Consider the following 23,859-nt stretch of genomic DNA (forward strand, 5'->3'; position numbering starts at 1 on the left):
GCAGTTGCTATAAACTATGTAAAATGAAGCAGAAGCAATCAGGCACTTGCGTCAACTTGCTTTTCTTTTTCATACACACTGGCACATCCAGACTGCTATTTTACTTCTCCACTAAAAGCCAGGCACTTATGCACTATACTTATCCTTCTGATTGCCCAGATAAAAGCACCTGGCTCTTGCTTCAGGTACCGGATTTTCCAAATCACAGTCACTCTTTTTTAAGAACATAATGGGGTTTTAAAAATGGACACTTTACGCAAAGTCACGCAAGCATAGTAGTGTTAGTACGCTATTTTCATTGAGACGACACCAAGCTCTACTTGCCCTGAATGGCATTTTAAGTGCACAGATGCATATTAAAAGCCACTTGCTGAAATAAACTGAAATAATTAAAATAATTTCTGATTATGCTTAAAGAAAAGTAATTTCCAAGCAGTAAAAACTGATAATCAGTGAAATCTTGTTATTCAGCCATGGCACATGAGATATATGCTTTGATGTCTATTAGTTCTGTAATTTTTTTCCCTCCAAGCATTCACTTGTGGAGATTTGGTAGCTCTCTAGGGTTGTTATTAATTACTCTAAAATAATTTGTCCTGAAAAAATTGCCAGTGCTCTTAATAAGTGGCAAGTCTGAATGCTTAGCTGCATGACTCATGAATATCAACCGTTAATAACAACTCCTCACTAAAAATACTAAAAGTTCCTTGTAATAACAACTTTTAATGCAGAACCTTTCACATAACAACTGTCTTTATACAAAGGTATGAAGGTATAACATCATACAGATGTCAGCAGGGGCAGAAAGTGCTCCCATTTTAGGAGGATGTTGATCATGATTTCAGGTGAACTACTAAGCAGGAGGCTATCTACATGAGAAACAGAAGAAATGTCTTGGATGGGGACCTAGTTCACCTTTTCCTGAGTTGGGATTATTTACACCTGCCTTCATCCAGCCTAATTTTAAAGACTTCAGTGATTAAGACTGCCTAGGAAAGTCATGGCAAGGCTTCACCTTAGGTGTTATCGCAGTGTTTAAGTCAAGTCCTCAATGGTCCAGCTGTGCAGTATGTTCCTATTGCTTTGAAAGATCCATTTCTATTCTTTTCTTGAGACTAAACAACTTCAGTTTTTCCAGTCCTTCCTCAGTGGTGATATTTACCACACCTGAAATGACTCCTGGGAGAAAATGCATCTACTTCAGCCAGAAAGCTAAACAGGAAAGCAAGCCCAGCTCACTTTCACAGGTATCATTTTACTGCAGAGATATAGCAGAAGGTGCTCGAAAAGGCCACTGTGACCTCTGAATGCAACAGACATGTACACACCTAATACATAACTCCTAATACATAACATTAATTTTACATTAATGTGAAACCATACCTATAGAGTCAAAAATGAATGCCACTTGTTAGTATGAGAGATTACCCAAGAAAACAGTGATGATGGAAAAGTAGGGATAATAAGATGAACATAAACACCGAGTATGAGGTGAAAGGGTTACCAGGATTTTTGTGTGTGTCAACAAGTCAGATGAGAAAAGCAGGGAAACTTTATATATCTCATAATCTGGTTATACTATGACTTCAGTGGAGTGTTGTATCAGATCATGGAACCCAAATATTCACATTTCAAAGAGGACTTCAAGAAGAAAAGAATAAAAAATCCAGAAAGTTTCCAGCAAGAGCTGTTACTCGGTTACATACTCTGGGATTATAAATACATATATATTATAAATATATATATATTATAAATACATTGCACACAAAGCAAATGATTGGAAGCTGAAGCTAAGGAAGTAAGATTCAAAGTCAACCCGCTACTGTAGAAGACAAAACTGCTCAGAGTATTCCAGAAGACCTATAGATAGTTGTCTTTCAAAAAGACTGTGTGCATTAAATGTAAAAGAGTTGCATTACATCACGATTTGATTAGGTTAATGTTGCAATTTCAAAACTTGCTGAGTTTTTAAATTCTTAATTCACTAGGTTATTGTCAGTCTTTTAATATAAAGTAGTTTTCTTTGTTTAGAATGGAAAAGGAAGGTAAGAATATGAAGTTTTACATTGGAAGAGCCACTGACATTTTCCCTTTCAGAAGCTCTTTTTCAGCACAAGAAAAATAGGATTTTTTTCAAATGTAAAATTACTGAATAAGTAGAGAATACTTTAAAAACTAGGGATAGGAGGAAACAAAAGCATTCTAGGATTTGCCTTCAGCCCCCATCTACAGCACAAACAAACTCAAACATGAATCTTGCTGACCACCAGGAAAGCTTCATTGCTGCTTCTTCATTCACCTGTTTCAGTCCTCTGAGCTTCCCTATTTCTTCTCAGACCAGAACAGCATGCTGACAGACTACGCAAAGCAGAATTTCTGACCTCCTCTGAAGCATCACACAGTGTATGAGAAAGCTTCTTCCAATGTCACAGTCTTGTAGTAAAGCCCACAAGGAGAGAGAACTCAGCAGAGACTTTCCCCTGCATTGTGCGTGTCTGCACATGGCATGGCCAGACACCATTCCTGAGACAGAAACACACTGTTGAGCTTCCCACAGCAAGCTCTACACATGCTTCTCACAGAAGTCTGCATCCCTCTTCACCAAAATGATGAGAGTTTACTCAAGTCAGGATGAAGGAGACATGCTTGGTACTGGCAATTTTCAGCTAGAAGTAGCTGAAAGACCTATTTTCCTGGACTGGCAGAGTTCCTCTGTTGATTTACCTTATCTTACTCAAGTCTCATTGACTTCTCTGAATTTGATTTCACAGATATTTAATTACACTACTTAAAACACAATCACTAAGTGTTGAAAAGTTACATGTGAGATAGTACTAAAGTGTATCAGATAAGGGGGAATCCCAGGTGGGTATGAAAGGGCTTTGGCTGTCCAATGTGCTGGCTAACAATTAGCAAAACACTGTGGGAACAGAAAACTGCTACCAGAGATGTGTCTGACTACAGTTTTATAGGCCCCTGCAGAAGCACAGAAACGATAGTAAACATCAATTCCATTTCTAAATTGTATTAAAAAACCCTCAATATGGGCTAGAAAAAATCTGGATCTAATAAAAAGGCTAGAAAAAAACTGGAGAGTGATTGTGGCTCCATGGTGAAGCAAAGCTGGAAACATTGCAGCAACAGACATGAAATCAGATATTATGAATATTGCAAAGGAATGTATAAATAAAATATAACCAATGTGAATCTGTGAGTAGAATAGATTCTGATTTCCGAGTAGATGAACTTTACAGGGAGGATGTATAATAAGTAGTGTTTCCCTGGATAATGAGAGATATTATGAAATTGCAGTAATAGGAGAGAAAAAACTTGGGAAAGAGGAAGCCAGGCACAACAGACCAATAAGCAGCAATTAAAAACTGCTGCTACACAATGCCAGGGCATTTAAATAAAACAGAATACTTTGGGGGGTGAGAGAGAGGAATCCTGAGAATTCTCCAAAAGCAGTTTAAAGCCATAAAAAAATGGCATGTGTGAAAGATATTTTTAACAGTGTTATCAAGAAGTTGAAGGAATCCCACAATAATATTCCACCAAGCTACTAAAAAAGACAGACTTGTATAACTACCCAGTTTCCAGAGATGAGCAGATGGCACTAGTAACAGAAAAGGGAAAGGTCATACCTGAAATGAAAGCACAGAAAGACACAAACCCTAGCAAACAGTAGAGACTTGCATAAACCTGATAAACAAGCTTATATGCAAACACAAGTCACACAGTGGCAGAGACGAGACACTGAGAAGAAAGGGGCAAGAGACATGGAAAATAAACCTGCATTCAGTCAATAGCAAATGTACAAGATGCAAAAAAATAAAAGAAAGATGGTGATGTCATGTAGAAAATTTAACAGGAAAACCTTATACATAGAATCATCATGTCAAGGGTTTCAGGAACAAATTTCCTTGCCAGTAACTTTGAGATTTCTCACAGATGACATTAATAAAACACAAAAAGTAAAAAGGTAAAGGTTAGTCATTCTCCCCCCCAAAAAATAAATAAGACAGCAGTGAGTGAACAGGAAAACAGAAACCAAAGAGAGAAAATCAACATATTTTTTTTCCATGAGAAACTCTATACTAAATAGTGCAAATTAAAACTGTACAATAGGATGAGTCTGGGATCTTTATTATGAACAACAGTTAGTCACATGAAAAGGGGTAAAGATTGAAATTTCTCATAGGGAGGGAAAGTCACAGGTTCCAAATAAAAAAACATGCATATAGCAACTAAAACCTCAGATACACTAAACCTAAGATACACAACAAAAAAAAGGTAAAATTTGATAAAAACAGGATAGTTATGAGTCAGTCATAGTACATAAGTAACACATTGTTTATCACTGACTCTGAAGAAGTAAAAATGCTACTGCAGATATCCATCCTTAGCATTATCAGTGCAATAACCATTAGGATTTAAAACTATCTGGCATTTTCTCAAAAACTTGCAAGTACTTTCACCATCTGAGACAACAAATGGAGTAAGCTTCTACAGGATACTGTCTCAGCACACTGCAGCTTAAATGTTGACAGGAGCTGGAAGCCAGTTACCACATCCTGAAAAATAAAGTGGTGAATGAAGAGGCAATCAGCATACAGCATGAGATCAGCCAGGCAGAGCAGAAGTACCACTCCAGCAAAAGGCACTGAGCTGCTGGATTGCACATCAGCTTCATTATCAACAGATGGTTGAGAAATACTTGGAAACAACATCTTAAAATAAATGTCTGCTTGACAAAAGCCAGCCAGAATTTTTAAGAGTAGGTAAAAACTAGTGGCAAAGGATATGAGAGGATATTAGCCAGTAAGGAGAGGCTTTTTTTTTCTTTTCCCACTTAGTTGATTACTGAGTTGTGGGAGTTCTGGGGTGTATTTTTTTGTTCTGTTTGGTTTTTAACAAAAAATATCACAATCAAAACAGGTACTTCACCAAAGTGACTAAGAAGTAGAGAGCAAACTGCTGAGGCAGAGTGGCCTTGCTATGAGAAAACACATCAACTGAACAAGAACTTTGACCTCACAACGAAACAGAAAGTATCAACCACCCCAACTAGTTGAGAATTTTAATGCAGACACTAGAAGGAAACAGGAAAATAAAGCAGAAGTACCCAAGTGCATATATTCCTTATTCTGTCAGGCTGCCGCTGTCCCCACCCGCACCTGGAGGAAGAATTCTTCTCTGTGCCCACAAAGGAAAGAACTACAGAGACAAGTCACAATCAGAATCAGACTGAAAGCATTGCTTAAAAGATGAGTGGATCATCAAGAACAAAAGGGTTGTAAAAAGTCAGAGCCACTATGAGAGGGAAGGCTATTTCTGAAAAGTCAGATTTGCCAAATTCTGCCCAGGACGCTGGGTTAAGTGGTCATGATACTTGCAGAAGTCAATTTAAGTGGTAAAGAGATAATGAGAGCTCATAGCACTGGCAGCAGCTTTTATATTTTAGAGTATTGTTAGCTACAGACAAATCTTTACAGGGTTAAAAAAAAAAAGAAGAAGGGAAAAAACTTAAACATCAAAAACTAAAGAAAAAATTTAAAAATTCTAAAAAAAGAAAAAAAGAAAATGGAAAAAATGGAGAAAACACAAAAAAAAGGAAAGAAAAAAAAAAAAGAAGAAAAAAGACCCAATAGTATTTCAGTGGAAGAGTATGGTTGTTTTCTTGCAGTTAGTTTGTAGAAATATGTGTATATAACATTACCACCATATCACTGTCACATACAGAGGAAAACCAAATCTTCTATTAAAATCCCAAAGAATACCTTTTTTAATTGAAAAAAACCCTCTTCCTTGACAACATCAATGCTGAAATATTTCAACCTAAACATCTATAGAGGCCACTGGTTCTAGCATGTCCACAGACAGAAACAAGAGTAGGACTGATCATTCAGAAGAAAGATGATTACGAAGTGTCCAAGAAGCCCAGATCTGCTAGAAATACAAAAGCTCTGTAAGCATCAATCTTTCTCCCTGGGAGATATTGCTACATACATGAAAGAACTTACTTACAAATTTCCTTCAGTGTAGGACTGAGCACTTCAGTGAATCACCATTAGTATGGAGAACATTGTGTTTGTTCAGGTTGGAGATAATTTTGTATTGACAAATTGTGCTGCTTTTGGCTGCAATAGAGTCAATTTTTTCCATATTAACTTGCATGGGGCTGTGTTTTGGATTTGTGCTGAAAACAGTATTGATAATACAGGGATGTTTTCATATTTCTGAGAAGGGCACAAGGAGCTGGAAGGGGACACAGCCAGGACAGCTGACCTCAGCTGACCAAAGCAACATTCCATTCCATATGGCATCATGCTCAGCACATAAAGCTAGGAAAGAAAAAGGAAGTAGGGGATGTTCACACTAATGGCATTTGTCTTCCCAAGTCACCATTACCAGTGATCGGGCCCTGTTTTCCTGGGAAATGCTGAACACCTGCTGGCCCATGGGAAGTGGGGAGTGAATGTCTTGTTTTGTTTTGCTTTGCTTTTATGTGCAGTATTTGCTTTACCTACTAAACTGTCTTTATCTCAACACATAAGTTTTCTCATGTCTACCCTTCCAATTCTTTCCCCCATCCCACTGCTCAGGGGTGAGGAAGCAGCTGTGTGGGGCTGAGTTGGTGGCTGGGACTAAACCATGACACAAACATATAAAGAAGTCATCTAATCTACCCTAAGACAACATGATTTGATTTTAAATTTACTGTCTCAAACTAATGTGACAGAAGCAAAAGTGATGCAGTCTCCCTGAATAGGGAGCTATGATCTTACGTAAAAAAACTGAAAACAACTTTCAGGACTTTTTACTTGGTGAAGACAGCACATGTGCAAGAAGAAACAGAACCAGGACAATGAATTCTTGTCTCACTCCTGTCTCACACAGAACAGGAGGGAACCAAAAGAGTCTCTTTGATAATTTGTATGCTTGAAATACTTTCAGCCACAGGGGACCAGGACAATTTTGCCTGAAATTTTCTCTGCTCATTTGGAAGCATTTCCTGCCATGGATGTGACTATGTGAGGGTGCATGAGAATGAAACTGGTTCCTGATTTCAGTCTGCTCTCCATCCTCCTCTTTGCTGCTTAGCTGCCCACACCTCCATACCACTGTCTAGGAGTTACCATAACCTCCATGACACAGGTCAAGAGCATGAAATGGTTTAATGAGAAAATAATTTTTGCTTTTTTGTCTTTTCTACTCAAGCAAGCTTTCTGTACTATATAATTAGTACTTACCATCAAAATACCATGATAGAACCTTAACCCAGACCTTCATAATGTTATTACTGCAAGGCAGCATTTCAGTCAGTTCAATGCATAAGACATTAAAATAAATGCAACTGAATTTTTTTTTCTCCCTTTCAGCCTGATCCAAAATGGCAAACTGATAGAAGAATGCCAGAAATATTGCAAAGGCTCAAGTTCGATACATTGCATCTACAACAGCTGAACTGTACCACAGCTGCACCACCACAGGAGAGTACATGAAGAAGCAGCCATACTTTTAGCAGATATTCAAGGCACAGATACTTCGGGGGAAACAGGGCTGGAAAACTAGCATCTGATTAGAATCTGAAAAACTGCAAGAGAAATACTCTATATGTACAGCTCAACAGGACACAGAACTCTGTGAATTCATTTTTCATCTCTGTTTCACACTTTCACTTAGGCTTTAGTTTCTCTTCCCATGAACTGGAATTCAACATCCAGTATGTGAAATTAATCATCATTATGCTGTCAGCAGTAGAATCCAAAAGAGATGCTATTAAAAATGCGAGAAATATCTAGACAAGAGTAAGAGTCAATAAACCAGCTCTTGAATCTGCTGGATGTCAGTATACTGCTTCAGAGTCCAAAGCAGCATTGTGAACATCCAACCCTGAACTTACAGATGTCACTTTGAATATGTTAATTAAAGAAATATTAAATTCCTATTCATAAAATCTTCCTTCTTCCAGAACGGACATTGATTAATGTTCTCAATAAATAAAAGAACAACTTTTATTCTATGATAAATCTTTCAATTGTCACATGTTTGTACTTTCCTGCTCTACCCACTGCATCTCCTCCAGCTGCTATGAGCTATTACTAATATTTCCAGAATGAAAACATGGAACTGTTCCTGTTTCTTCCCAAATGCCAGAACTGACAAAAATGAAACAGAAAGTGACATTTCCAACAGTTTTTACCTGACCCATCATCCTTGCTGAAAATAAGTGTCCAAATAATAATGCAAGGCATAACTACTCCCACTTGATTTAACCTAAATTTTCCTTGGACTTAAGTGGGAGGAGACTCTTCATATGCTAGTCCACAATCCCTAACCAGAGCCAGTGTCTCTATACTTCTCATTTCTCATCTGCAGCTTCACCTGGGGGGAAGAAGGTGTGGGTGGACGGAGTGGTGACATTTACCAAAAAAAAAACAAACCAAAAAAACCAACCCCAAAGAACAGATCATGAAACAAACAAAACAAACAAAACAAACAAACAAAAGTCCTGATCCACACATCATAGTTTAGTGAATATCTAGTCATGATATGCAGTGTACAGTTGTTTACAAGACCATATTAAAGAGCAGAATGTGTAAGTTTGTTATTTCCACATAGCCACATGCCCACTACCTAAGTTGGGGCTGGCCATTTCTCCCAAGCAAAAAACTTGTGAAGCAGTAGTCTAAACCAGATAGGTTTACAGAGAACTACCTTGCCAAAACATTTGATTTTTCAAAATATTCCTCAGCTTTGTAGCCAGAGATTACTAAAGTAAAAAGCTTTACAGTCCTTCAGGAGAACCCAGTTCGACTAAGATGAAAACAAAGGAACAGTGATAAGTATAAATGTGATAAGGTAAAGCATTGATTTTCAGTCCATTACATTGCTCCTTTAAAAGGCATAAACTTCCTTGCATTACCTTCACAGGGAGATTAAATTCCTGTGCTTTCCTTGCCTAAAAAGAACTGATACAGAAATTCTCTTTTCAGAGTTCCTTTTCTCCAATATACCCATCTTACCATAGTACAGATAAGAAGTCCTACCCAAACTAGATCGTCTTCAATAGTTCATAAATTAATTTCCTTTCCTATTTAACATACAACACATTTTGTGCTAACAAAGCTTTAAGAGCTTGCTGGACTTTCATATTTCTGTCCCTGCAGTAAGGTTTCTGAGAATGTGGTCAAGACCTCACCCCAACAGAACCACATTAATAGCAATATATATATTATAATGTTATACAATGAATGACATGGTAATCTGTTTTAAACTCTTGTTTAAAGTTAATTCTGACCATGCAGACATTCCCTATCAACAACTCCTTTAAGTAAAGCTGAGAAGGACATATAAATGCGGATGTGAAGGGAGGTGGTGAACAGAGAGAGATCCTTTCCCATTCATGAAACAATTGAAACAAGTAAACAGTACACTATCAATAAGCAAACTCTGACAGCATTCCCCCTAAAATCTTACTAACACAGAAACATGGATGCAAGTAGGTTGTGAGGCCTAAGATGAATACAGCCAGTAAAGATCTCTTTGATCCATCAGTGCTGTCTCATCCAAAGCACAGGGAAGGAAAAGGCAAGAGGGTACACATCCTAAGTGGAGGGAAATGGGAACACTCTCTTCATAAAATGAAAAGGAGACAGATGTACTAAGACTGATGGCATTAGTCTTTAGGCATTACCTTTTCTACTGGTGTTTTCCCCCAAATTTAGGGCCATTCCCCTTCAAAGATCCAACTGTTTGAATGCAGGCTCTGAACACTCCAACTGGAAAGCCTGTCCTTTAAATATTCCTAGACAGTCCAAAAGCATGGGCATTTAATTTTCCCTTGGTGAGAGAACTAGCTTACCAAGAGGGAACCCCCGACTACAGATGTAACCATTGTGACTTCCAACATTGTGTGACAGAAAGGTAACGGAAGACAAGCTTATGCTGACCTCTGCAAAACAGGACAAGACAAAAGATGTTGCAAAAAGTGATTTCATGTTCTAACAAAAGTTTGCACCAGGTCAGTAGTTACCTTCATTTTGCAATGGTTTTCAACACTAGACCTTCAGTTATTGCTGCTCCTTCTGAAGCTTCAAAGGAACAGGGGGAAAAGGCCTGAGTAAAACCTGAGTTTATTGTTTCTAGGAAAGAAGAGGTTGGAAATTGTAAGATGAAAGTGAATAAAGGGCAGCATAAACAATTGCAGCTTGCAACTTACAATGAGTTTTCAGAATTCCAGACAGAAGAGTGTCCTTGGGAGTGCAACTTCCACCTCTGCTTGCATTGCTGTCCAGCCCTGAAATCTTATACGTATCAAATAATACCACATGCTTTGAAATCTAAATATATTCCTCTTTTCCCCTTAAACAATCAAGTTATGCTCATGCCTTTTTTTTTTTATTATTTTATTGTATTGTTTAACCATTTCCTTGTCTCTCTTCTGCCACCCCCACTCCCCCTGCCCCCAGCTTAACTACTGGGAATAATTTTAATTTTATTGCTTCAAATAACAGGAATTTCAGGTCAAAACTTTCCTAGATTTACAAGAGGACATTTTAGAGACTCAGAAGTTGTTTACCGCCTGTTCTTACAGGTTAGATGAAAGATGTTACCTGTTAAACACCTCAAAGAGAATATCTGTGTTGAGATGAATACAAGTTGTGATTAAAATCTTCACCTTCTCTTTGCTTCTTTCTTGTCCTGATAGTACTAAGATAATACAGTATCTTTAACATAGAGATGGACTGAACTTGTGATGCAAAAAAAAAATGATGTGCAGAAATATGTAAAAGATGTACTGTAAAACTACTTCTACGACATGAACAAGAAACCGCAGAGGACATAAACTCAATTTTCTTCTCTTTGCAGTTCACTTTCAGACACCTTACAGTCAGCCCATCACTTCTCCACCTAAGTGGTACTTATTATTTTGTGCAGTTCCTGCCATAGGTTAGTGTGCTTTCCCTCAAGGAATTCATCATTACCAGTTCAACTAGTTAAGCTTCCCTATTTAAAGTGACATCATCACACTAAAACTTGTAATCACAACCATCATACACTTGTCAATAACAGGTCAAGCACTTTTTACAAAAACATTAGTTTACAAGACTAGAAATTGCTCATGAACATGGAAACAGAACAAAAGAGAAATATGACCTGATCAGCTTGTGAAGGGCTTACAGCCCCTTCAGAACAGTAATGAACAGATATAACCAAACAGCTGGGAGCCCAGAGGAGCATTTTCTGGCAGCAGATGCACTTGCTTTATAAAGACGGTCAGAGAAAGAGAACAAGTTTTGGTTGAAAGGAATTTCTATATAGCTGATCCCAGAAAAGCTACAGTCTCCATATAGGACTGGAACAAAAAAACTTAAAGACTTAAAGACATGACCATAAATGAGTACATTTAACCTTAGACTAACCAAATTCCTACTTGAGTGCTGACAGCCACCACCTGGAAGCTGGGTGAACAGTCCACAGTTAGTGTAACTCACAAATACAGTGAGACGTAATTGTTAACATTTGCAAAGCATAGAGATAAAGTTCAGATGAAAAGGTTCACTACCACTCAGTACACACAGATGGAGGGAAGAGATAACACATTAGCTGTATTTGTTGAAGTGGTGCAATATATTCTAATTCTACAAAGAGAAGCAAATATGGCTATGCAGACATGCATGCACACACATTCTCCTTCAGCCCATTTGCTACAAGCTGTATGTGTAACACAAAGATGCGATCCCGGAAACCCCGCTGCACTCACAGCTCATTCCATCTTTGCAGTATCCATGAACGTGGACAGTGTGTCTTGTAAACATCTTAAAATACAGTGGGGAAAAAAGACTTATATTCTGCATATTTTTCCCTTCTATTGCAATAAAGGCAGCATACAGAAGGCAGGGTAAGCAAAAATATCTGTATGTGTGTATAAGGAAAACAAAAAACAGTTTTATGCTTAATACATCCTTTATATCTTTTTGTTTTATGCTAATGTATCAGCAGTTGCTCCCAGTATTCTGACACCAAATGTCATGAGCACAGTTCTCACCAGGAAGTGCTGTGTTGCCATCTATGACATTCAGCAGAAGTGGTAGGGTTCCCTTCAGAAAAAACCCTGTAGCAGAAGATCGAAAATACCCAGAGAAGCCCAGTCACGCTGAAGGCAGTCACAGCTGATGAATCAGGATGACTGGAGAGAGCTGAGCAGGAGCAGGAGCAAGTAGCTTGTATTCCCTGTGCAGCTCTCATGACCTCTTCACCTCCTGTACAGGGACAGCAGCCAGGCTCATGCAGCAGGTACAGCTGCTGTGCTTAAAGCAAAGGGCACCTGGCACCATCGCAACCATGTAACCTATAGCACAGGCAGCTATTTCCCTGTAGTCAGGGGTCAGTGCCTGACAAACGTACGTGACATATTCCTGCAGAATTACAGAACAGTGAAATGACTAGGTGAAGAAGACTCATCTTCTTCTTTAATGGCACTTCAATTCGAGGAGACAGAGACCTGTAAATATTTTTAGTGCTGTGAGAAATTAGTTAAGAACACAGACTCAGGAGTTGCATTCTCCTTATCTTCCTGAAAAAACTTTTAAAGAATATGGAAGGGGGGGGGAGGTGAAGAAATCTTGAAGTATTGAGAATGATAAAAAAAACTTTTGGGCCCATATTTCCTGCCTACTTTCTTATTTGAGAATGATACATGAAAATTATGATTATTTTTTATTAGGAGAAGGGAGAGAACTGACTCTCAGCTTTCCCCCAGCTGTACATTAGTACTTGAGAGAATACGCAGTGGATCTGTTTCAGTCTGCTCTAAGGTAAATTTGCCTTTTGTTTGTTTGCTTACTTATCTAGTTCTCATGCATGCTATATCCTTTATGCAAATGAAATCAGAAGAAAAAAACCAATAAAACATACCCAGGCTTTTAACAGTTTTACTCCCTTCATTATCTGAACAGTTTATGCACAATTTGGAAGAATTGACCCCAAACATTAAAAGAACGTATTTTAAAGCAACTCTAAAAATCAGGATCAAGGGGAGTGTGATTGTCTGTTCTAAACCATCCCTTAACTCAGATCTTGTGAACTTTCGGGATCGGTTTCTTCTCAAAAAAAATGCAGTTGAATGAGAATATTGTTATCCCACTGTGAAATTATTAATCCTATAGAAGGTTTTGACTGGGTATTAAAAGCATCCTCCAAGAAGGGCTACCCAAAGAAAATGCACTTGCACAAAGCCTCATGCTTTTGACAAACTCATGCTGTTCCTGGGAAAAGACAAACCAAAAAGTTCTTTTCCTTCTTTGGAAAGGCTGAGACATGCAAATTCAAGTACCTTCATGTGGTCTGAATGGAGCTGGAGAAGACCCATTCAAGGCAGGCACCAGACCTGGAGAGAACTCCACTAAGCAGCCTTCAGAAGCCCACTCCAGGATCTTCACACTCCCTTGACTCAACTGCCGACCTCTTTCCTGTCTGCAACAGCAGCTCAGTCACATAACTCCTACCTCAAGGCCCGGTTTCAGGCCCTGATACCCATACACATCACATCCGAACAGAAGACTGCAGGCATTTCAGTCACTCGAATTACAGGAAATACAACATGGTTTAAGCAACACTTTGATAAACTTGAGTACACTCTTCAAGGCTGACCTACAGAGCAGAGTTTCAACTTTTATTAGTATAATATGTTAGTATTAGTTCCTGCCAATCCTTATCTGAAGCCGTTGCAAGTTTGCTCAATTTCTTTTCTCATTTTATTCAAGTGCTAGGAGAGAAAAAAGGGGAGAAAAGGTCATGCTAAAGAAATAGCATTCGGTATGAGAAATAAAAGCAAAAGAAAAGGTGAAAGGGAGAATAAAAGAGAAAAGGGGGGAAAGGGAGAATAAAAAAGGGGGGAAAGGAAGGGAAAGGGGGAAAGAAGGCAGAACTGCTGCTGGAGCGATAAAGATAGCTCACCTGAAGAGTATCTTCATCTCCAGAAGATGCTTGTTTCTTTACATCCAACTGCCTTCCTCCAGAAAAGGCCTTCAAGGCTCCTAGTGTTGAAAGCACTAGTGTAACATAAGTCCATGTAGGTCTTATCCATCTGAAAGCTGCTACAAAATTGGTGTTTTTTTGGTGCCATGATATACATCATAGTTCAGGAAAGTTTCCTGAAAAGCAAAAACTTTCTAGGTAGAGTTTGTGTCAGATGCAACTCTCTCATCCAAGAAAAATCTCTCACAAACATTAGGGGAACTCTCTGAACTCAAAGAATACCTTTGCTGCACCATTGCTAAAAGCCTTTCCATACATGTATTGTATGTGTGTGAATTTGTTGGCCTTCTACAATTAATAAGTTCTTTTTCAAGGATAGACACCTAAAATACTACAAATACAGTCTCTGCCCTCTTGGCACTTATGAGGTCTGCCACAGCTAGAGTCTTGACAGGAAGGATTTGCCTTTTGGATGCCTTAACATCTCACTTGACCAGGCTACAGAACATCACATGTTAAAGAGAGAAAAACTTTCCCTCTGGTTTAACTAACAGGGTCTTTGGTGGAGCTTTACAAACTTTCTTTGGAGTATAATGGATGGAATCCATTCTGAAATCTTTTAATACTTTAATTGACCAGTTCCTATTACTGGAAAGGAACATTCTCTGATGACATCATGCAAGTCAAGGCTTAAGAGTTTAAGTTACTTAATTCCAGTGTAAATCTTTTACCTTTATATTTAGAGTGAGATCTAAGAATCCAGTGTTCTACTCTGACTTGTGTTGTCTTTACATTAGAGCAAGCAATTCTTTGGGTAAGAAAGAGTTCAGATTGCAAAGGGGCTGCAAAATGTGATTACAACAGCAGAACGATCAATGAACTTCTCAAGTTGAGCACTTTCAAAAGAGCTCAAAGACTCTCTCACTGTATTACTTACAAAAAAAGAAAAGAGGGGGATGGGAGGACGTGGGGACACAAATGGACACCAAAATCATTCAAAGTCCAAAGGCTTTTAAAGAAGTTCAGTTCCACAACTTGACTATTGCAGTAGAGCCTTCATGAATGCTTTCATTTTAGAATACGTAGCTTTTTAAAAGGTCCTGTTGCCACCTATAAATGACACCAATCACAAGGGGCAGGGAATGGGGAATTCAGTTAAAAAACATATGGTAGGAAGGTATCATCAAGATTTATACAAGTCAAATTAGGAAATTTAGTAATTTTTTTGTCAATGCTCTTCTGTGAAAGATTGTATCATCAGTCGTTATATGGAGATTCCATTCAACGATACTCTACTGTCAGATTATTCACTAAAAAACAACCTCTCCTCTTGAGGAACAAAAGCAGTTAAGGTTCTCTAATTGACTGAAGTCTCCTACTTTACTTACATTTTCATTTCAATATACAATGCAGAAAAGTTATACATTCCTCAAATGCCTTGACACGACTATAATAGCACATGCTGAAGGCAGTGCAGTACTATTAGAATTTTAGATGTATTTTTTTCTCCATTTTAATGTGAAAACATTTGCAAGTTTTACTTATCCTTCCATTTTTTAAGAAGTGACTGAGGTTGGGGATAATGAACGATGAAGAAAAGACAAAATGTTTACTGTTGTTCAAGAAACCTGTTTTGGGGGTTGGTTGGTTTGAGATATAACAAATATTTCACTAGAATCCTTTTGATAACTTTGCATTTCTTACACTAATTAGCCATAATACATTTCCTTGAAACTATATATCTGTATGCTAAATATTGGTTTTTACTGCAAACTCTGAGGTGTTGCTTTATGTTTGTAGGAACCTGGGAATTCCACCCTGTTTTGGTGCAAGTTAAAGGAATTAATAAGCCCAGAAATGACAAGCCATTACTAGAGCTGAGTGAACAAAGACGGAATTCATTTTTAGCATTATGAGAAAGGTCACAAACTTGGGCATCTGACTTAGAAAATGCCAGCCTTCTGTGTCACAGTTTAGCCTTAACTTTAAGCTATTCTACCACAACAGTTCAAAAACATTCTCAGCTCAAGAAGAGTGGCACACTGATCATTCCTTATTTTTGTTAAGGAGTATTACATATAAGTGATGATGCCTAAACAAACTGTGACAATAAACCCAGAACTTAAAGCATCAAGCTCCCTGGCACAGTGGAAGCATCAATCCTCTTACAATATCAGGAGAATGAGATTTCAAACAGCATATTTTGAAAAGAAAAAAACCCCACAAATTAGGAACTTTACAATAATTTTACATTTGATAACAAATTGGGTTCACACCTGGAAAGGTCCACTTCCTTTATAGCTGTTTCTCACAGTACATAAGCTTCCTTTTAAATCAGAAGTATAGTTTCAGCAGGCCCTAAAGCCCTGCAGTGCATCAAGTAAAGCCCTTACTGCAAGCAGCATCATCAGTATAGTGAATGAATCACCAGTAGAATTTAAAACAGAATTAAAAGTTACATCTTTTTTCACCCGTGCAGCTTCAAAATGCCTACAGTTCTTGTTTCATACAGAAAAGAAATACTTTTAGATCACTCTGCAGTTACCTAAATCATTGATTATATATAGACAGCACATAGAAGTATATTAACTTTGTGTAAATCAAGATTTTATGGTTTATTGCGTTTGTTTACAATTTTTGTGGGGAATTTTTTTGGTGTAGCTTGACCTGAAATCATTAAGACATATCTACGTAGGTTTTTTTAAGATTCTTTTATCACACAGTGATCAATTCTCTACATTCATTTTCTATAGCTCTCTCAATTCCAGTTTTCCAGAGTTTGCAAGTACTAACACTACTGAGAAAGTACAAGTTCAAACACACCTACACAAACAAGACAAACTAGACAGAATATTGCAAATAAGGCTACCTTTTTTTTTTCTTTTTTTTTATATACAAATTTGTTTCAACCAGGCACAGAGAACTTTGGAACACACTATTGAAAGCCATCTATGATAATCTTTGAAGGTTAGGTGTTTGCAAATTCCCAGTCAAGCACTCATCTCTATAGTTTTAATAATGCATGCTCAGATTTATTTCCTTCAGCATTTCAAGTGAATTGTTCCTCAAACACAGTGGTTCTAAAACTGTACCATATTTACCAGAATAAGACTATAGATGGGCTAATTAAGTGCCACCACGTTCTATCCAACTGTGTGCTTTACTTCATGACAGAGCTCACTGCTCAAAGGCTGATCTCACAACAGTAGAAAACATATACAATTGAGCCAGGAGAAGGCAAAGGTTGGGCACTTGGGAACAGCCTGGGGCACAACAGTGAAATGTACTGGCCACAGCAACCAGAGAACCAGTACTGGCACACGGAACTTAAGGAAAACTGCATCATCAAACTGTACCATTACACAAAGTTCAAGCACAAACTTTTTTCCAATATTCCCAATTGGTCAGAAAGCTCTAAAGGACATACTATCCCCCAAACTTTTCAAGTGTGTAATTCTGCACATTCAATTCCACATTAAATCACAAAATAAGCACTCACTTTCCAGCCACCTGTAAATTTAACAAAAAACCCTTACAATTTAAGATTAGCAAATGCATTCCCAATCTACAGCTTCATGTAACATTACTAATAGTATGTCTTGTTAAAGAAATTCTCTCAAAACATACATACAATAGATACTGTGGGAAAAGGACACAGTGAACATATTATTTCATTCTCTCTAACAAATACCTAGTGATTATGGGCAGTGTTTTAATGCTGATGTTAAAAGTTTCATGATTCTTATTCTTCCAGTCCTGTTTTACTTGTAGCAAGAATTAAAACTTCAAAAGTGCACATACAACTGTGAAGACTGTGTAAGGGAGGACTTTGAAGAGTACAGATTAGTGCTTGTTCCACATAGGTGCAGCTATAGGTCCCTGTGAAGCCCTTTCAACAGTCACAAATTCATCAGGGTTGTCAAAAGCTTCATAGTGGATTAATAAATCTTGAATTGCACACTCCTCGATCTGGAAGAAAAAAAAGAACATGTATGTCAGTGTCAGATCTACATTTACAACACTGGCATAGTTATGAACTGGCTTTACTGGTCCTGAATGAATGCCTGTTACAGACCTCCAATCAGGAAGGAGTAGTAGGTGAGATTTTCTTCAGGCAACTTGAAGAAACCTCATGTTTTCAGGCCCTGCTCCTCATGGGAAACTGAACCACCATAGTATCTGCTGTAAAGGCAACACAGCAGGGCACAAGCAGTCCAGGAGGTTTGCATTGGTGAAAACTTCTTAACACAGATGATCAAGGAGATGATCAAGGGAGACACTGCTGGATCTCATACTTGCAAAAAAAGGACTGGTCAGGGAAAAGAAGGTTGAGGGCAGCCTTGGCTGCAATGACAATGAGATGCTGGAGCTCGGGATCTTGAGAGTTAGGAACAAGACAAATAGCAAATAACAACCTGGGACGTCAGAAGAGAAGACTACGATCTGAAGGGGTCTGCTTGGAAAAAATTCAAGAGTTATGATCTCAGAAAGCAGAGGGGTCCAGGTCAGCTGGTTGATTTTAAGGATCATCTCCTCCAAGCCCAGAAATGGTTCATGCCAATGAACTTCTTAGCCCAGCAAGAGTGGCAAGAGGACTGCATGGACATAAAAAGAGCTCCTGACAAAACTCAAACAAAAAGGAAGCATATAAGAGGTGGAAGCAGAGAAAGGTGACACAGAAGGAAAACAAAGACACTGTAAGCACACAAGAACAGAATTAAGAAAGTCAGTGCCCATTTGTAGCGGAATCTGTCAAGGAACTTGAAGGGCAACAAAAAAAGCTTCTACAGCAGCAAAAAAAGACAACTGCTGAATGACAAAGGCACAGAAAAGGCTGGGGACCCAACAGTCGTCTTCATCTTGGTCTTTAGTGGCAAGATCAGTCTTGAGCAATCTCAAGCCCCTGAGATAAGAGCTGGCTAATATACCTGCAAGCCTCACTCTCAAAAAAAAAAAATCTTTGAAAGATTGGTTCCTGAGAACTTGAAGGAATCAAATGTCAGTGCTACATTCAAAAACCGCAATAGGGTGACTACTTATCAGCAACCCTCATCTTGATCCCTAGGAAAGTGTTACAGCTTAAGTATGGACTAAGAGCTTAAGTGGACAAGCCTAAGAACAGACCATATAAATGGCATGTGAGAGACAGAAAACTGGTTGAACTTGTGATCTCAAAGGGTTGTGTCCAGTGGCAAAAAGTCCAGCTAGATGCCAGGTATTAGCACCAATACTGAGACTAGGGCCAGTACTGTTTAACATCTTCATCAATAACCCACATGATAGAACACAGTGCACCCTTATCAAGGCTGCAGGGATGGTTGATATACCAGACAGCTGTGCTGCCACTCAGAGAGACCCAGACACACGGGAGAAATGAGCTACAAGGAACCTCATGAAGTTCAAGAAAGGAAAACACAAAGTCCAGCTCCTGGGAAGAATAATCCCAGGCACCAGTACACACTGGGAGTTGACAAGCTGGTAAGCAGCCCAGCATAAAAGTAGCTGGAGTTCTGGTGGACAAAGCTGACTTTTAGCCAGCAACGTGTGCATATGGCAAAGAAGTATGACAGCCTTCTGTGCTCTGTGAGGGACAGCATTGCCATCAAAATGAGATAGATGACCCTTTCCCTCTACTCAGCAGTGGTGAGACACATTTGGAGCGCGGGGTCCACTGCTGGATTCCTCAGCACAAGAGACACACGGATATACTGGAGATAGTCCATTGAAGAGGCAAAAAATGATTAAGAGCTTGATGCATCTGACACTGAAGAGATGCTGAGCACACTGCAGTCGTTTAGCATGGAGAAAAGAAGGCTTTGGGAGATCTTATCAAAGTGTATAAATATCCGATAGGTGAGAACAAATACAACTGAGCCATGCTCTTCTCAGTGGTGCCCAAAGACAGGAGAAGAGGCAAAGGGCACAGATTTAAATGCAATTTTCTGTTTTTCAAAGTCTTTTATTGTGAGAGTGGTCCCTGGAATAAGTTTCCCAGAGAGGCTATTAGTCTCCACCCTTGCATGGCAACTTTGAGAAACCTGATCTGACTGGCCCTGCTCTGAGCAGGGATTTGGATTAGACATTTCCAGAGGTTCCTTTCAACTTCAACCATTCTCTGATGCTGTGAATACATTTATCATGGACTCAGTAGTCAATCTGACTTTAATATAGGCCTACCTTATCAAGGAGCAATGTAAAGTTATTATTAAATTATATTTAACATTATCATATAAATAGCATGTACTAATACATAATTAATAGTAATAACTGATCTCTGAAACAGCCATTGGAAACACACTGTGTTACTTTACAGCAGCAGTAACTTAGCACTTTACCTGGATCAAAGCCAAAGGTTTTTCTCTGCTCCTAATAAGAGCAGCCTCTTGCTGGAGTTCTTCCTCTACAATAGCTGAAAACATGACAGGTGCCATCACAGGAGAGCTGGCTGGTGACGCTGCTGACCAAGGACTGCAAGAAACACAAACAACATTATGAGGCAACAACAAGAGCAAAGTCAGCACAATACACAGAAAACAAGCTCCAGAATCTAAGCCACTGTCAAACTTACTTATGATTCTCCAGCTGAGGAGAATCCACAACATGGTCTTCCAGACCTGGGCTACTACTGGTGCACCTGGAAAAAGGGAGGAAAGGAGACTGAAAGTCACAGACAGAGCATTCTCCTACATCACATTGTGAAGTACAAACTTCCAGTAGGCAATTTGAACAAATGTGTATGGTTTTTCCAGAAGAAAGGCATTACAATGCAATGGTGAATTTGTTTTTAAGTGTGATACTGTGACTAAAGGAGACGCTGATGCTCATTTCTAACTACTAGAACTTAATGGAACTTCAGTTTGGGCATTAATTCTGGCATTTCCTAACATTTGAGCATTTAAACAAAAGTGCATCATTTTTGGTTTTGGTTGTTTATTAAGAAAAAAAAGGATTTTTTCCTTTTTTATATGTGAATTAGCCAACTGAGTTATGCACTAACAGCACTGACTATAAAACATTGCAATTAATATGAAAAGAATATGGTTTCAAGATAAAAATCCAACTGTCCTGCATTCAAATTAAGCATTTCATATAAAAGAACCAGTGCTACAATAGCACTAGAGTAAATTACTTCCTCAAGTGTAAGCCCAAAAATTATGGACTTTCAGTACTCATCCTGTAACCACCCCCACCCACATTCATAAGAATAGCATAAAACCAGAATTAACAGAATAGAAAAAAAAAATCTTGAAATATTTATAGAGTTCCCAACGGGATGATATTTTATGCAGTTACAAAATGTTAACCTCTTAGTAAAATAAGTCACATTTGGTATATTGTATTCCTTAAGAGATGAGGATTTTTGTAAGAAAAATCCTACACCAGTAGGAAGAGAGGACACTATTCTCATGATTTAATACCTCTCTTTGACAACTTCTGCAATTTCCAGAACTCTAAAAAAAGTGTTACAGCATACTATGAAACGCTGGCAGACTTTTTTGAATTATTCTGTGGCATTGCAAATAACTCTAAGGGTGTTGCTATTACAATAAATCAGTCTCAACTTTCTTTAAGGTTTTGGTAATCCTTTGTAAGTGACCACAAACTCTTGAAAATGACACAAAAAACCCCCTATAGAACGCTAAGAGAATTCCAGTAACTACTAAGTTCTCTGTATGGAATATTTTCCCCAGAACACAATTCCAAAGACAACAAAAACCATGATTCCTACCGCTAAGCAATGAGGGCAAGGTCTCAAAAAATCTGGAATCCAACATCCATCATCAAAAATGACATTTAAATGAACTGTGTTGACCTCTTTGTCAAAAAATATAATTTGCCCACCAAACAAACAGTGCACATTGCCAGGACATGTATCCTTGTACTCAGTCTGAAAAATATGGACTGAGTAAATGGACTACAAGATGGGCGTAAAATAGGCTGGAAATGGATTAGCTGTACAAAGTCCAAATGGAAACCAAGTACTTGTGGTGGTTCTCAAGGACTGATACTGGAACCAATCCTTTCAAGCGTCTCTGGTACAAGAAAACACACCCTCAGCAGGCCCCAGATGGATGGGGAAAGGATGTGGATAGTGCACATTCTGGATGCCATGCTGCCACTCAGAAGCCCTCAAGAGGCCAGAGAAATGTGCAGCTGAGAACCAATGAATTTCAACAGCAAGTGTAAAGTCCTGTATTTGGAAGAGAACAGCCCCACAAAGCAGTACAAGCCAGGGGCTGACTCGCAAGAAAGCAGCTCTGCAGAGAGAAAGCAGAACCTGCAGAGTCCTGGTTGGCAAGAAGTCGAAGATGTCATCAGCCTGTGCCTTGGCAGCAAAGGCAGCCAACTGCATCCTGGGCTATAATACAAAAAGTATAGCAAGGCAGTCAGAGGAATTCATTCTTCATATAAATGAAGAATAGATACCCTGTATCTATTAGTCTATAAACAGAGTATCATTCTCACTTTTGTGCTCCTCAGTTCAAGAAGGATGCTGTCAGGTTGGAACAAGTCCAGCAGAGGGCCACCAAGATTAGGTGTTAATCCCAAAGGGAGTCAGCAAAGGGCAGATCTCACTGCTTTTGTCTTCAACAACCTCACTGGAGGGTAGAGAAAAGATGCAGCAAGAATCTTCTTAGAGGGGCACAATAAGAAGCAACATATGCAAGAGGCAAAATAGGAAATCCCAGACAGATATAAAAAAAAATAAAAATCCCATATGGAGATGATTATACACTGAAATATGCTGCCCAAAAAGTTTGGGGTATCTTCACACTTGGAAGCAGTCACAACTCAACTAGACCAGGTTCTGAGAAAAATGATCTAGTTTGACTTACTTAGAGTGGGAGTCTGAACTACAGAATCTAAATTATTCTATGATTTCAACAGTAGGGCACTACTTTTTATCTGCATCCAGCTTTGGGATCCTCAGCACAAAAAAACATGGAGCGAGTCCAGAGGAGGGATACCAAGATGATCAGAGGGATGGAGTACCAACTCTTGTACGAGGAAAGGCTGAGAGAATTAGGTTTGTTCAGCCTGGAAAAGAGAAGGCTTCAGGGTGACCAAATTGTGGCCTTCCAGTACCTGAAGGGAGCGCACAGGAAAGACAGATAGGGACATTTTACAAGAGTGTGTAGTGAAAGAACAAGGGGGAATGGCTTCAAGCTGAAAGACAGTAGGTTTAGATTAGATATTATGAGGAACTTTGCTGTGAGGCTGGTGAGGCACTGGAACAGGTTGTCCAGAGAAGTTGTGGATGCCCCATCCCTGGATGGGTTCAAGGCCAGGCTGGATGGAGCTCTAAGTAACCTCATCTAGGAAAAGATGTTCCTGCACATGGCAGGGGGGATGAAACCAGATGATCCTTAACGTCTCTTCCAACCCAAACCATTCTATCATTCCATGATAAATTAGCATCTAGGTTTTACTGCACTTTAAGATAACAACATATTAAAAGCACGAAAGAACCAGAGGAGGGAAGAAGAAGAGGAGATGAAGGCAGCTTTTTGCACTTTTATACTCGTGTTATCTCTCAGCTGTATCTCTTTTTCCACCTGCTTTAGTAATACTCACCTTCCTGCACGTTTGACAGTAACCAATTTGACAGCTACACTCTTCTTCCCACTCCCAACCCAAAGAACTCACAGCACTGCTATAAATGACCCCAAGTAAAATGTTGTACTTCACAAAGTTGTCTCAGTACAGACTAAAAGTTATTTCCAGAGTAAGATTTCTATACAAACAAACCAAAAAACCTAAACAGCCAAAAAAGCCACCTCAACAGGAATTTCCAAAAACTGGAATTACTAGTTCCAGCATCACAGCATACTCTAGCGATCAGTTAAAAGACAAGTAAATACTTGTGTCATC

At 38.8% G+C, this 23,859-nt stretch overlaps 1 protein-coding gene across 4 annotated transcripts in view; it reads right to left on the reverse strand.

Moving 5' to 3' along the window:
- Positions 1 to 15,864: 15,864 nt before the first annotated feature.
- The window catches only part of IBTK (inhibitor of Bruton tyrosine kinase), a 56,266-nt gene continuing 48,271 nt past the window's right edge, over positions 15,865 to 23,859 (reverse strand). For all 4 annotated transcript variants that reach the window (XM_051777928.1, XM_051777929.1, XM_051777926.1 and 1 more), the window contains 3 exons: positions 20,555 to 20,620; positions 20,322 to 20,454; positions 15,865 to 17,955 (listed from right to left, as the gene is read on the reverse strand). In XM_051777928.1, coding sequence (XP_051633888.1) covers positions 17,830 to 17,955; positions 20,322 to 20,454; positions 20,555 to 20,620 — 325 coding nt within the window. In that variant the 3' untranslated portion in view covers positions 15,865 to 17,829. The remainder of the gene's footprint in view (positions 17,956 to 20,321; positions 20,455 to 20,554; positions 20,621 to 23,859) is intronic.

This window comes from Manacus candei, unplaced genomic scaffold (genome assembly GCF_025592945.1).
Source record: "Manacus candei isolate 608988 ecotype Guabito, Panama unplaced genomic scaffold, ASM2559294v1 h1tg000011l, whole genome shotgun sequence".
NCBI classification, from domain to species: domain Eukaryota; kingdom Metazoa; phylum Chordata; class Aves; order Passeriformes; family Pipridae; genus Manacus; species Manacus candei.